This window comes from Ornithorhynchus anatinus, chromosome 1 (assembly GCF_004115215.2).
Source record: "Ornithorhynchus anatinus isolate Pmale09 chromosome 1, mOrnAna1.pri.v4, whole genome shotgun sequence".
Lineage (NCBI taxonomy): Eukaryota > Metazoa > Chordata > Mammalia > Monotremata > Ornithorhynchidae > Ornithorhynchus > Ornithorhynchus anatinus.
In genome coordinates, this window is record NC_041728.1 from 70,691,308 (window position 1) to 70,706,919 (window position 15,612).

General features: G+C 45.9%; 1 protein-coding gene across 2 annotated transcripts in view; it reads right to left on the reverse strand.

Moving 5' to 3' along the window:
- The window catches only part of CILK1 (ciliogenesis associated kinase 1), a 45,953-nt gene that overhangs the window by 17,596 nt on the left and 12,745 nt on the right, over positions 1–15,612 (reverse strand). For both annotated transcript variants that reach the window (XR_003761519.1, XM_029070688.2), the window contains exons 3-7: positions 15,139–15,394; positions 13,617–13,671; positions 8,617–8,738; positions 7,238–7,317; positions 493–625 (exon numbers count right to left, since the gene is read on the reverse strand). Coding sequence is in view for 1 of the 2 variants with exons in the window: in XM_029070688.2 (XP_028926521.1) it covers positions 493–625; positions 7,238–7,317; positions 8,617–8,738; positions 13,617–13,671; positions 15,139–15,239 (491 nt within the window). In the remaining variant the exon portion in view is untranslated. The remainder of the gene's footprint in view (positions 1–492; positions 626–7,237; positions 7,318–8,616; positions 8,739–13,616; positions 13,672–15,138; positions 15,395–15,612) is intronic.

The following is a 15,612-nucleotide window of genomic DNA, read 5'->3' on the forward strand; positions in this document are numbered from 1 at the left end:
AGAGACAGCATAATGGGCACCTATTCACATAACATATGGAATGCAAGCCATTCGTGCAAGCACGATGTGAAGGTATCTGAAAATACACCACCCCTATTGTCTGAAAGCACGACCCTCTTAATAATTGTAATATTTGTTAGGTGCTTACTATGTGCCAGGTACTGTACTAAGCACTGGGGAGTTAGTAACCGGGTTGGACATAGTCCCTGTCCCATGTGGGGCTCACAGTCTCAATCCCCATTTTACTGATGAGGTAACTGAGGCACAGAGAAGTGAAGTGATTTCACCAAGGTACAGAGCTGACAAGTGGGGGGAGCCGGGATTAGAACCCAGGTCTGTCTGACTCCCAGGCCCATGCTCTATCCAGTAGGCCGTGCTGCTTCGCTTGAAGTCCAAATGTTGGCAGGGACTTCATTGTTAGCCTTCTAATGATCAGTTTGATTTTACTTCAACACAGTTTTATTCATTTGGGAGAGAAGGCATGGCATTTACCATCTCGTAGACACGTAATCCGTGTAAGGAGGTCTCGACCGGATTTCTCGGGCCAATCCAAAATCTGCTATTTTCACCAATTCCGGCCCCATGCAAAGGAGGTTTTCCGGTTTTAAATCTCGGTGGAAGAAGCCTGCAATGACAGTCAAATGTCAATCCCGATCTGTCTGGGTTCTCCAGATCTAGACTCTGTTGAGGCATAAAAACCCTAGCTTGGTTCTGTTTCGCTTGCTAGATGTAGTTATCCTGAGGATGATGTAAAATCTCAAATGAGACATTATATGATGTATTTCTTCTCAGAATCCAAAAGCTACTTATCACTCATAGGCACTTCTCACACCCTCCCACCCCCAGCTCTTCAGAGAGACATGCAGGCATTGACTGTGCATTGGACACTGGTTTTATGTTTGTCAGCTTTGTTTACAGACATTTACGTATCTGACCTTCCTCTCCCATTAGACCACGAGCTCCATGAGGGAGCCTGCATTGCTAGAGAAGCAGATGTTTATTTTCTGCTCCCGCTAACCAGCTCCCCTGTTCCCCTAGCTGGGGCAGAGTCAGCCTCTTAAGGAAGGAGAAGACTCAGAAACGTGACTTTTCACACTACACAAAGCTGGCAGAATGACCTCCCGGCCTGCTCTCCCTAAAGCACTATGGTGAGCCAGTCTCTGGCTGGCCTCAATCAATCAAACAATCAATGTTATTTATCGAGCACTTACTATGTGCAGAGCACTGTACTATGTGGTTGGGAAATAATAATAATAATGATGTTGGTATTTGTTAAGCGCTTACTATGTGCAGTGCACTGTTCTAAGCGCTGGGGTAGATACAGGGTAATCAGATTGTCCCTTGTGAGGCTTACAATCTTAATCCCCATTTTACAGATGGGGTAACTGAGGCACAGAGAAGTGAAGTGACTTGCCCACAGTCACACAGCTGACAAGTGGCAGAGACCGAATTCGAACCCAAGCCTGTGCTCTTTCCACTGAGCCACGCTACTTCTCTACTACACTATATAACAGAATAGTTATATGAGTATAACAGTATAGGAATAAATGTTTTATAATATATAATTTAAAGAGATGTACACAAGTTCTGTTGAGTGGGGATGGGCAAATATCAAAAGTCCAAAAGTCACAGAACCAAGTAAGTGCATAGGGAGAGCAGAAGGGAAAGCGAGCTGGGGGAAAAGGGCTTAATCGGAGAAGGCCTCTTGGAGGAGCTGTGACCTTTACAATGCTTTGAAGGTGGACAGAGTGGTGGTCTGGAGTATATAGAGGGGGAGGGAATTACAGGCTAGGGGGAAGATGTGGGAAAGGGGACGGTGGGGAGACAGACAAGATCAGGGCACAGTGAGTAAGCTGGTGCTGGAGGAGTGGGGTGTGTAGGCTGGGCTGAAGTAGGAGATCAGAGAGGTGAGGCCCCTCAGTTCTGCTTTTCACAGAAGGGAGACGGGGAGAGAGAGAGGGGGAGTGTGTGAGCGTGCTCGACTGGCTCCTGGTATCCCTAAAAACAGCCACGTTGCAAAGGCGGCATGGAGAAACCAGGAGGATTACAGGAAGCCACATGGCCTAATGGGAAGAGCAAGGACCTGAGAGTCAGAGACCTGGGTTCTGATCCCGGCTTCACCACTTGTCTGCCGTGTGACCTGGGGCAAGTCACTTAAACTTCCCTTTACCTCAGTTACTTCATCTGAAAATGGGGATCGTGGGACAGGGACTGGGTCCAACCTAATTAACTTATACCTATCCCGGTGCTTAGAACAGTGCCTGGCACATAGTAAGCACTTGACAAATGCCATTAAAAAAAAATCCCAGCCCCACCATCTGACTCCTTGGACATGTCCCTTCACTTCTCTGTGCCTGTTTTCTCATCTATAAAGTGGGGTTTAATACCTGTTCCTCCTCCTACTTAGACTTTGAGCCCCAAATGGGACAGGAACTGTGTATGACCTGATGAACTTGTATTTACACCCAGTATTCAGTACAGTGTTGCTACAGAGTAAGCACTTAACGAAACCCTCAATTACAAGGAAATCCGGGGCTAACATGACTCCGCACACATATCAGCACAGTATTTCCCCATGTGCCCTTAAGAGACATTTGTGGCATCAGTTAGTAGAGACTTCATCGGGGAAATGTGTTTCTTGAAGCATCTTCATCGTGTGTACCCGCTCCTGACCCTAACACAGCCTGGGGGATCTTCCTGGCGGAGACCTATAAGCCTCACTGGACATGCTCAATACCGAGGGGCAGGTAAAGTTAAGGTGGGGAGACCGGGGTTCCCTACTCATACTCAGAACTGGGACCAGCTTGCTCTTTTCTCTCCCTCCCTCCGTTTCCCTCACCCTGAATCCATTACTCCGGACCATTCTCCCATCTAACCCACTAGCGTGGGCCTGGGAGTCAGAAGGTCATGGGTTCTAATCCCGGCTCCACCTCCTGTCTGCTGTGTGACCTCGGGCAAATCGCTTCACTTCTCTGGGCTTCAGTTACCTCATCTGTATAACTGGGATTGAGACTATGAGCCCCACGTGGGACAGGGACTGTGTCCCCCCCAATTTACTTGTATCCACCCCTGGCGGCACATGGTAAGAGCTTAACAGATACCACAGTTATTATCATTCCTATCCACCCCCAGTCAGCAGTGGCTCCTCCTCTTCCAGGGGCTGCTGCCAATGGGCTAATTGAAAGAAAAAACCTGTTTTCTATCCCAGAAAGAGGCTTTCCATCAGAATGTTAGTCAGATGACTCAACGGCAGATACCGTTAATGGAGGCTGACCAACTCCTAACCTAGACAAGGGGCCTCGGAGGTTCTCAGGTTGGTAAAAATCACCCAATTGTCTTCTGGACTCTGCCCTTCAGAGAACCCCGGCCCCCAGATGCCGACAACGGTGCTGGTTGAGGAATGTGGAAAATCTCAGCCCCTTAAAAGGAACCCTTTGTCTACAAACTCCCACGAGGCCTTGACCCCTGAAATTGGAGGGGCAGAGAGCCCCACGCTGGATCACTGCTATGCCTTTTTTTGGAGGAGGCCAAGAGTTTCACTCTTATGCTCTGGTTGACACTCAGGAAGTTCTCTGCTGAAGACTAATAAGAAAAGATCACTATTCCCTTTTCCCAGCTGGCAGAACTGAAGAACCAAAAGACGGTTTGACTTGCCTCCCGGTCACACGGAGAATGAGGGAGGCACTAGAGTACCTCCTCTCGCTCGGAGAAGCGGCATGGCCTAGCGGAAAGGCCACGGGCCTCGAAGTCAGAGGACCTGGATTCTAATCCCACCTCTGTCATTTGTCTGCTGTTTGCCATTGAGCAAGTCAAGTAACTTCCCTGTGCCTTAGTTTCCTCATCTGTAAAAATGGAGATGAAATCATATTCCCTCCTAATCAGACTGTGAGTGTCATGTGGAACAGGGACTGATAACCTTGTATCTACCCCAGCACTTAGAACAGCGCTTGGCAAATAGTAAGCATTTAACAAATACCATATCATCATCATTATGTGCTCAAATTTTCTCAGCTGAAGCTCAGGTTTAGGCCCTGGTCATCACGAGTGCTTAGTACTGTGCTTTACACAAAGTAAGCACTCAATAAATATGATTATTAATAATAATAATCTCATGCCAGCAAACCTCCACCACCTGCCACCCTGCTTCATCTTCCAGTCAGAACAAAAACCACCTCTCTTTTTCTCCTGCTTCCAGTTCCCACTAGCTCCTGTGTAACTTGGCATACAGTTCAGCTCCTGGTTTTTAAAGGCTTTTCCCCCTCCCAGTCTTCCTGTTCCCTCCACTCCAGATGTGCAAACCTGGTCTCAGACCCTTCTCCATGCCCCAGTCCCTGCCTTCTTCCATTTCATCCTAAATTAAAATCTCCTGGAAGGTAGGGATCAGGTACACTAATTCCAAGGCACTCACCCAAGCATGAAGTGCAGTGGTCTGCACATGGTAGGTGCTCAATAATTGTTAATTGATCCCTCCTGTACTAGTTTCTATCTTCTCATCTGTTCACCCCGCCCCCATTCAAGACTCTTTGCAAAGTCCTCCTCACTCAGGAAGCCTTCCCAGATTAGAGGACCAGAAGGAGGGCTTTCATGTCTCAGCCTATGGCCCTCACTTCAAGTCTCTCACACTTAAAGAGAAAAAGAGGAGCTGTTCAAGGCACAGACACTGAACAAATCTATAGCGACCTACTGCCTCGGACTGAAAACACATTTTTTATGGCATTGATTAAGAACGTGCCATGGTCCTAGAACTTTACCAAGCACTAAGGTAGTCACAAGATAATGAGTTTGAACCAGACAACCACTCTCCCCCATTTCAAAGCCTTACTGAAGGTACACCTCCTCCAAGAGGCCTTCCCAGACTAAGCTCCACTTTTCCTCATCTCCCACTCCCTTCTGCATCACCCTGACTTGCTCCCTTTGCTCTTCCCCCTCTCCCAGCACCAAAGCACTTAAGTACATATCTGTAATTTTCTTTATCCCTGGGCTCTTTGCCTCATTCAATCCACATATTCGGTCCATCACTAAATCCTGTCGGTCCCACCTTCACAACATTGCTAAAATCCACCCTTTCCTCTCCATCCAAACTGCTATCATTTTAATCCAATCACTCATCCTATCCCCTCCTGAAATACTGCATCATCCTCCTTGCTGACCTCTCAGCCTCCCACCTCTCCCCACTCCAGTCCACACTTCGCTCTGCTGCCCGGATCATTTTTCTACAAAAAACTTTCAGGACACATCACCCCACTCCTCAAAAAACTCCCAAGGTTGCCCATCCACCCCCCACATCAAACAAAACCTCCTCGCCATTGGCTTTAAAGCACACCATCATCTTGCCCCTCTACCTCACCTCACTTCTCTCTTAGTACAACCCAGCCTTTGCTCCTCTAATGCTAACATTCTCACTGTGCCTCCCTCTTGCCTATCTCACTGCTGACCCCTCACCCACATCTGCCTCTGGCCTGGAACACGCTCCTCAAATCTGACGATTACTCTCTCCCACTTCAAAACCTTACTGAAGGCACATCTCCTCCAGGAGGCCTCCCCTGAGCCCCCCTTTTCTCTTCTCCCACTCCCTTCTGCATCGCCCTGACTTGTTCCCTTTGTTCCCTTTGTTCTCCCCCCTCCCAAACCCCAAAGCACTTGCATACATACCTGTAATTGATTTATTTACATTAGTGTTTGTCTCCCCCTCTCTAGACTGTAAGCTTGTTGTGGGTAGGGAACGTGTCCCTTTATTGTTGTATTGTACTATCCAAAGCACTTAGTTCAGTGCTCGGCAAGTACTCAATAAATATGACTGAATGGGAGAATGAATGAGAGATAAGCCAGCTGGCATCTTCCACTTCCTTCTAGACTGTAAACTCTTTAGGAATAAGAAACATGCCTACCATCTCTGCTGCAGTGTACTCTCCCAAGCCCTTAGTACAGTGCTCTGCACACAGTAGAGCTCAATAAATAGGACTGGACCTTGGGCAAGTCACTTAATTTCTCTGTGTCTCAGTTACCTCATCTGCAAAATGGGAATTAAAACTGTAAGCCCCATGAGGGACAAGGATTGGGTCCAATCTAAGTAGCTTGTATCTACCCCAGGGCTCAGTTCAGGGCCTGCCACAAAGTAACTGCTTAACAAACACACTTAAAAAACAAAAAGACAAACACAGCAACAACAAAAAAACCCTGGGCTAAACCAGTACCTTAACCAGACTTAGGAAGGCTCTGCTGAAGATCAAGCCTCTGATGATACCTCAGTCTTGTCTCTCTAGCCATTGACCCCTTGCTCCGTCCTCCCTTCTGCCTGGAACTCCCTCCCCTTTGACATCTGACAGATCACCACACACTCCATCTCCAGAACATGGCTAAAATCACATCTCCTCCAGGAAGCCTTCCTCAATTCATCTCATATCCCCAACCTATTCTCTTTTCTTACTGTATCACCTATGCACTTGAGTTCATACCCCCTAAGTATATAGGGACTCGCCCCTCCCCAAGCCCCACAGCACTTATGTATAGATCTTTATACTCGGTTGCTTTCCCTACCTGTAATTTCTTTAATGTCTGCCTCCCCAGCTAGACTGTAAGCTCCTTGAGGGCAGGCTACTGTACTTTCCCATACGCCCGTACATCGCCCGTACACACCGTTAGTGCTCAAATACTAGTGACTGATTGATCGATCAATTGATTAGTTGCAAATGCAAGAGTTTAAAATCTGCTTGTTGAATAAAATGGGAGACCACACGGAAGCACTGGATTCTGGGACCAGATGTTCTATTCTTGCCTTTGCCACCAATTTGCCGTGTGACCTCTGGCCAATAACTTAACCTCTCTGTGCTTCAGTTTCCACATTCGCAAAATGCAAATGACAAGTCCAAGCCCTCTTTTAACGCTGCTGAGAGGGATAACTCACTTCAGGAATGGTGAAGTACGAAAAAGGCAAAATATGATGATAAAATGAAAAAGGCAAAATATGACGATAAAATGAAAAAGGCAAAATATGAGAATAAGAAAATTTGCACATGCTAAATTAAGGAGAAAATGGGGATTTCATAGCCATTGCAACAGAGCCTAGAGTTCACCCCCAACCGAAACCATCTCTGTCAATTAATCTCTCAACCATTCACTCTGCCCTCATTCCAACTTGGTTACAAAAAAGCAAATCAATTCCTTCCTACTAGAGGTTACCATGAAGAAGAGTTAGTCATGCTCTAAATTTAAAGAACGGTAATTCCCAATTTCTTACCATGTTTATGGATAAATGCAAGTCCCTGCAATATTTGATACATGATATTTCTAATGGCGGATTCAGGAAACAACTTGTTTCTAGAGTGGTAGGAAAGGAAAAATCGAGTTAGAAAACCATACATGTGCTTATCTTTTCTGTCCTCATGCACTTATAATAAATGATAAGGTGATAGCAGTAGTTACGAAAACATCGGTCAGCATCTTTTATGCAGGTGGCCGTACTTTGTCATCCAATAAAAATTCCACTTTATTTAGCAACTGCTGTCCCTTTAACAATATTCATTTAAAACAAACAAAACTCGGGGCATGAAAAAGAAGGTGGAAACATACTGGTGAACTTTGGTATATCACATCTGACAGGTATCTAGGAGAGAGGGCGATTTTCTTTTGTCTTCGACACAAGGTGAAGGTGGCAAGTTTTAGCTCTGACCCACACCAAAAGCCGGCAACGCTCCAGGGGCCAGTTCAGGGGACGGGCTTACAAAGCCTCAGAGGTCTGGGGGGGGGGGGGAGGCAGTCCTGGGCTCGGAGTTCTGGTCCTGACTGGCCGGCCACCCCCACCCGGGAGTATGGCGAGAGTCTGGCACTTAGGCCAAGGTCCTCAGGCTCCTCTGGCTGGGAGAGGAAGGAGAAGGAGGAGGGAGGATCATGGGTGGCCCGCAACTCTCGCTTTCCAGGCCGGGAGATGCAATTGTCACCTCACCTCAGCTTTCCTGTGCCGACGCTCCCTGTGGCATTTCCCTGCTGGGGGCAGGGGCCGGGCGAGAGGTCGGCACCACAGGTGTGGATAGGGTGACGCGAAACGTGGGCAAACCGTTTAACCTCCCTGTTTCCATGGAGAAGAGATGCCCCCTCCATTGGTTGGAGAGCCGCTGAGAAGAAGCACCTCTGCAGCCCCGAAATATGTCCCGAAGCCCAACACTGCACTCCTTTTCCTCCTGAAGGCCAGCATTCAAGGAGCCTTCGTTGTTTCACTTTCCCTAACCCCCGAAAACACTCAAGATGTACAATAAATCGGACCAAATGCAACATGGCCCCCGTCACATCGGTCTCCGGATAAACACAGCACCCTCCAGGGGAAACCAACTGGACTGGTAGAGCTCGGGATGGTGGCAGAGACGGGATCATGTGCTTCTGCTTTGAATATTGATCGGGGGATGCATCAATTAGAATATTTTCCTGCCAACTTATGAAAGCTGCCTTCATAGCAGGAACAAGGGCCCCAGTCTTTGCTCCGATAAGCAACTTGAAAAGTCAGAGGCTCAATGCGCCCATTAAAAGGTTATAGAAGGCCCTGGAATCTGCAAGCAAGCAAAGCCAGAGAGCAATACAATCTTTCATAAGAGCTTCGTTTTCAGACCCACCCGGAAACCGTACCTTTCTTTCATCAGCTGGTAAAGGTTTTCCTTCATGTACTCAAAGACAAAGTAGAGGTGATCGTTTTCCCTGATAACTTCTTTCAGTTTTACCACGTTGGCATGGTTGAGCTTCTTCAAGGACTGAAAAAAAAATGTGGGCTCACTTTGTTGGCAAGGATAAACTTAATTTCTATTTAGTTAATTTGCCCTTGTAATACCAATCAATGGTATTTATTGAGTGCATATTGTATGCAGAACTCTGTACTAAGCACTTGGGAGAGTACAATAAATATGTATGTGCTTGACTGTGTACCCCTTAAACACTTTGATCCCCGGTGCCAGCCCCATAGAACTTAGGTAAATATTTTTATACTCTACTATTTCCCCTAATCCTAATCTACTTTGGTGTCTGCCTCCCCCTGTAGACTATAAATTCCTTTTGGCCAGGGGTCACATCTACCAACTCCATAGATGTGCCTGTTTTTTGATATGTGTCTGTTTATTGATATATTGTACTCTCCCGAGCACTTAGTACAGGAAAAGCAGCGTGGCTCGGTGGAAAGAGCATGGCCTTGGGAGTCAGAGGTTATGGGTTCTAATCCTGCCTCTGCCACTTGTCAGCTGTGTGATTTTGGTCCAGTCACTTAACTTCTCTGGGCCTCGGTTTCCTCATCTGTAAAATGGGGATTAAGATTGTGAGCCCCATGTGGGACAACCTGATTACCTAGTATCTACTCCAGCACTTAGAACAGTGCTTGGCACATAATAAGCGCTTAACAAATACTATTATTATTATTGTTTTATTATTACAGTCCTCTGCACACATTAAGTGCTGAATAAATATGACTGACTGACTGTTCTGGTAAATTGGCTCCAGGTTGACTTGTATTCCATTGGAGTTTGCTTTTGCTGATATTAACAGCTGCCCCTGTTATGAAACTCTGTTATCTTCTAATATCACAGTTCTAGTTTCACAGACTGAGCCCCTAGGGAGCCAGGAACTAATTTTCACCTGTGTAATTTTTCCAGCACTTAGAACATACTGAATGCTTAATCAATACTATTACTGCTATGCCTTCTCATGGAATTTGAGCGGGCCTTATTAGGACAAATTCATTCATTCAGTTGTATTCACTGAGCGCTTACTGTGTGCAAAGCACTGTACTAAGGACTTGGAAAGTACAATTCAATAACAAATAGAGACAACCCCTGCCCAGAACGGGCTCACAGTCTGGAAGTGGAGAGAAAGACAAATCTGATCTGTATTGAAATAAAGCACTTGAAGGAATGTGGAATTACGTTTTTGATCTAGGTTGTAAGCTCTCTGTGGGGAGGGAACTGTGTCTCCCCGCCCCCAAGTATTTGTGTATTTATGTACATATCTATAATTCTATTTACCTATTTTGATGCCTGTCTCCCCACCTCTAGACTGTAAGCCCGGTGTGGGAAGGGATTGTCTCTCTCTATTGCTGAACTGTACTTTTCAAGAGCTCAGTACAGTGCTCTGCACACAGTAAGAGCTCAATAAATATGTGCTTGGCACATAGTAAGCGCTTAACCGATACCATCATCATCATCATGTATTGTACTCTCCCAAATGTGTAGTTCAGTATGCCCTCAATAAATATCAATCATGATGATGTTATATTGTATCTTTCAAAGCATTTAGTAGAGTGCTCTGCACACAGTAAGCGCCCAATAAAGGCCATCGACTGATTGATGTCCTGTAGGGCTCAGAAGTTGTAAGGAAGCTCTAAAATAATTCTCTTTGAACTTCTGAAGGTAACCTGAACGATCTTTAATTTAAACTGAGCAGCTTTGGGTTTGGAAGTTTCAACTCCACTGTAAAATTCCTGGTGGTTAATTAATAATGTTTACAGCCATGTGCTATCTTGAACTGGATTTTAAACCTTCCTGATATATCTGAAATGACAACTCATTTTGTCATACACACAGGCTTAAGGAAGGTGAGGGGTGGCGGGAGGGGCAGGATGGGAGAGGTGGGGGAGGAGGAAGCAGAAGGAGAAAATATTTCACAAAAGATAAGACGGCTGCACCAAGTTTCTTCACTCATCAACAGTGTTTGCCTGTTTGGAGCAGCCTGGGGTGACCCTCTAGTCTGTACGCTTGTTGTGGGCAGGGACCATTTGTTGTTATATTGTACTCTCTCAAGTGCTTAGTACAGTGCTCCATACACAGTAAGCGCTCACTAAATATGACTGAATGACTGACCCATCAGGCTGGCTTTTTGCTCTCTCCTGTGGCTCCCGTATATGGGATGCCTTCTCAAAGATCTGGCCCTGCATGGAAACACTCCCCAGAGGGCGTGAAAATTGATAATTCATTCAGTAGCACTTATTGAATGTTTACTGTGTGCAGGGCACAATACTAAGTGCTTGGGAGAGTAAAATAGAACAATAAATGGACACATTCTCTGCCCACAGCGAGCTTACAGTCTAGAGAGAGGGAGATAGCAATGAAAAGATTCCTTTTCTTTGAGTACCATTCCAATTAGGCCAGGTCTAATTTCTTTCAGGCCTGGACCTAAGCTAAATAATATATGTGTACTAGTTGCGCACCTTAGAAGTACTTTCAAGATGCAAACCCTTCATTATCCTTCTCTTGTTGTCTGGATTGATGTGAGAGGGCTCTGCACACCACAAGCCCTCAATAAATACCACTGACTGATTAACCCCTGACTTCCAGGATCAGGAGATCAGAGAACCACGTGGCCCCTCTCCTCCCTTCCTTATTCCGCACCCTTTCTGCCTCTCCCCCCTGCCAAACACACACACACACACATACACACACACACAAACATGTGGACTGAACACAGGTTTGGGATCAGGAGACCTGGATTCTGGATCTAGCTTTTGCTGCTTGTCCACTATGTGACCTTGGGAAAGTCACAACCTCTCTGGGCCTCAGATGCCTCATCTGTTGAACAGGGATAACACTTCTCACTTCCCTCTTCCCCAAGGAGACGCTATTAGGATAAAAGGAAATGCTCTTGAAAACATAAAAGCACTATAAAATCAACATCTTATGACCTTTTCTTAGTTGGCATTAACCACCGGGGGACAGGATACAATTCTACTCCAGTGGGCCATATCTTGCATACTGCTGGCTCTTTGCAAATGTCCCCTAACAGCAACACTAAAGAGCCTGACGCCATTCTCAGTGAATTCTGGGTGAATTCTCAGGAGCAAAATGTTCAACCATCAGGTAAACAAATTCACAGGACCTCCACAGACCAAACAAAGCCAGACATGGAGAGCAGGGGATTTTTTTCCCTCCAAAAAGGTCAGGGTAACCACCTAAACCTCACTCTATGTACTGTTTTTCCCATCCGCTCATTCAGGCGATAGTACTTACTGAACGCTATGTGCAGAGCACTGTACTAAGTGCTTGGGAGAGTACAATACCACAGAGTTGACAGACACATTCCCTGTCCACAACAAGTTTATAGTCTACATGGTACTTACTGATTAAGAAGCAGCATAGCTTAGTGGAAAGAACACAGACTTGGGAATCAGATGGACCTGGGTTTTAACCCTGGCTCTACCACATATCTGCTGTGTGACCTTGGTGAAGTCACTTCACTTCTCTGTGCCTCAGTTACCTCCACTGTCATATTGTACTCTCCCAAACCCTTATTACAGTGCACCACACAGTAAGTGCTCAATAAACACCACTGGTGGTGAGGATGATGGTAATTATGATGACTCCCAGGCCCATATTCTTTCTACCAGACCACACTGCTTTTTGGCCTTGTTTAATACCAGTAATCAATCAACCAATCAACCCACGGTATATATTAAGCAGGAACACATCTGCTAATTCTGTTGTACTCGCCCAAGTGCTTAGTACACTGCTCTGCACATAGCAAGTGATCAATAAATACCACTGACTGATTGGGTTATTGGAGCGCTTACTGTGAGCAGAGTGCTGTAATAATAATAATGTTGGTATTTGTTAAGCGCTTACTATGTGCAGAGCACTGTTTTAATCGCCGGGGTAGACACAGGGGAATCAGGTTGTCCCACGTGGGGCTCACAGTCTTCATCCCCATTTTACAGATGAGGGAACTGAGGCACAGAAGTGAAGTGACTTGCCCACAGTCACACAGCTGACAAGTGGCAGAGCCAGGATTCGAACCCATGACCTCTGACTCCAAACCCTGTGCTCTATCCACTGAGCCACGCTGCTTCTCTAAGCGCTGGCGAGAGTACAATACACACAGAGGTGGTAGGCCTGTTTCCTGCCCACAAGGAGTTTAGAGGTCTAGATGACTTGACTTCTAGGAGCTTGAAGAGTATACGATGCCAAAATAATAATAATAAAAACAATAATAACAACAATAACAGCATTCACTCATGGCCCAGTGGATGTCTTTAAGGGAAGATAAATCAGGCCTCATACATAATTGAGTTGAGACAGGAATGCAAACCTCTCTAAAATTACAAGATGCTGCTACAGGGTATAGCTCTGCCGCGATTCAAGACCTGCATTCCATTCTGATCGCTACACATCAAATGAGCGAGGATTCACCCAGGACAAGTCCGGGGAAAGGAAATACAAGTACTTAGAGGCAGAGAAAGGACAGCTTCTATTCTGAAAAAGAATTAAACGTAGACAATAAAGGATTTCTCCAAGAGGGTCAAAGGCAACTATTTTAACAGTGAGTTGCCTCGGGGGTGCTTCACGAGAGCCACTCATTGGATTACTATGCTTTGAGTTTGTGGATATAGGAAAACCCTTCTATCTGAATAGCTCTAGGGGCCTTGCATATGAATGAGTTCACTGAGAAGCCATTAGGAAGATTCTTTCGTATAAAAAGGTACTTTGATCACGCTCCTTTCATCTAGTGGCAGCAGTGAATTTTCTGTCCAAGTTTTTCAAGAGCAAAATGAAATGGAATGGGTAAAATCCTTGTACATCTGACCGAATCAAAAAGCCCCAAATTGAACACACACACACACACACACACACAACTTTCTCATGTGCAGGAGACTGTACCTTAACTTCTCTAAGGTTCATACATTCTTCCCAGGAATAAAACTTCCTTTTCATCCTAGAGCAGAAGAAAAAGGAACACAATGATATAATCGGATTAGTGCTACAAGTTCAAGTGGGGAAGCGGTGTGGCCTACTAGAAAGAGCATAGGCCTGGGAGTCGGAGGACCTGGGTTCTAATCACAGCTCTGCCACTTGTCCACTGTGTGACCTGGGATCAGCAGCTTCACTTCTCTGGGCCGGTTACCTCATCTGTAAAATGGAGACTGAGACTGTGAGAGGACTGTGTCCAATCTGATTAGCCTGTATCTACCCCAGCACTTATAGTACAGCCCCTAGGACATAGTAAGCACTTAAATACTATTTTAATAAAAAGGGTTCAAGCTTCAGAAAACTCCAAGTTTCCAAAAAATATTCAAAAGAGGGACCAGATACATCATCAGGAGTCCCATAAACTTCATGCCATTTCCAAACCTGTCAGTTAAGTCTGTCAGCTTAAGTCTCAGGAATCCGAAGCAGTATTCATTTACTCTGTAAAGTTTGGAGCAGATTGATACTACACATCATAAAGCACTTAAAATAAAACAATCATCCCCATGAACCAATTATTCCACACAGGGCCTCTGTGGAGATAGTCAGAGGGAGCATCGGCTAGTGGAAAGCAAAGATCTGGGAACCAGAGGAGTCCGTCTATAATCTCAGCTCTGCCAACCGGCCTGCCGTGTGATCTTTGGTGCTGCAGCCCCACGGCCCTTGTGTACATATCGATAAATCATTTAAATATATTAGTGTCTGTCTCCCGCTCTAGACTGGAAGCTTGTTGTGGGCAGGGAATGCATTTACCGTTTCTGTTGTACTTTACTCTCCCAAGCACATAGTATAGTGCTCTGGACACAGAAAATGCTCAATAAATACCACTGACTGACTGATTTGCTTCACCAGCCTGGAGATAGGGGGCTGGACCAAATGACCTCAGAAGGTCCCTTCCAGCTCTATGTTTCACTGTTAATACATTAAGGGAGGTGAAAATTGATATTGGTCCAAACTTAAATTGTGGACCTGTAGATTTTCAATGTCACCCTCCATCTTAGATGCAGAATTCGTAAGCGGCACCCTGGTACCTACCAACTCCCCTTCCCTAAGCAAACAATAATAATAATGATAATAGTAATAATACATGTTAAGAAGTGTACTAAACGCTGGGGTAGACACTAGATAATCAGGTCCAAAATGGGGCTGTCAGTAGTTCAGAGAACAGGTATTGAATATACATTTTCCAGCTGAGGTAACAGCGACGTGAAGCGACTGGCCCAATGTCACACAGCAGACAAGTGGCAGAGCTAGGATCAGAACCCAGGTCCCCTGACTCCCTGGGCTGTATTCTTTCCACTGGGCTACGGTGATTCCCCTTAAAGACCTGGTATAAGGGATGGGACTTATAATTGGGGGTGGGGGGTGGGCTTACGTCTAAAGCGCCGCGATTTGGGCCCCCCCCCCCCCCCCCAGCCTGGGACCTGGAACTTACTTCTTAATGGCGATGAGCTCTCCAGACTCGATACTCCTTCCCAGGAGGACGGAGCCATAGGTTCCATCTCCGAGCTGCTTGATCGTCGTGTACCTATTCATGGTGTGGCCGCTCTGACTCGCCCCTCATCTCAGTTACCGAGGACTCGCCTCTCCCCAGAGCGTAACCAGATTTTCCGGTGGCAGCACAAAAACAAGGAATCTGAGACAACGTGATGATCCCCCAGACGCATATTTTCAAGAAATCAGTCTTCGGCCTAGTGGGAGAGAGCAGAGAGACGGATAAAGTGCTACCCAAATGTTCTTTGGATTGCAGACCTATTGATAGTCCTCAATGTTCTTTCCTTTCCCTATTTTTCGAATAATAATTATAAAAGTAATAATAACGGCATTTGTCCAGCGATTACTATGTGCCAGGCACGTAGTAATCTAGAAGAGCTACCTAGAAGACCTAGTATGCCTTGAGAAATAGGAC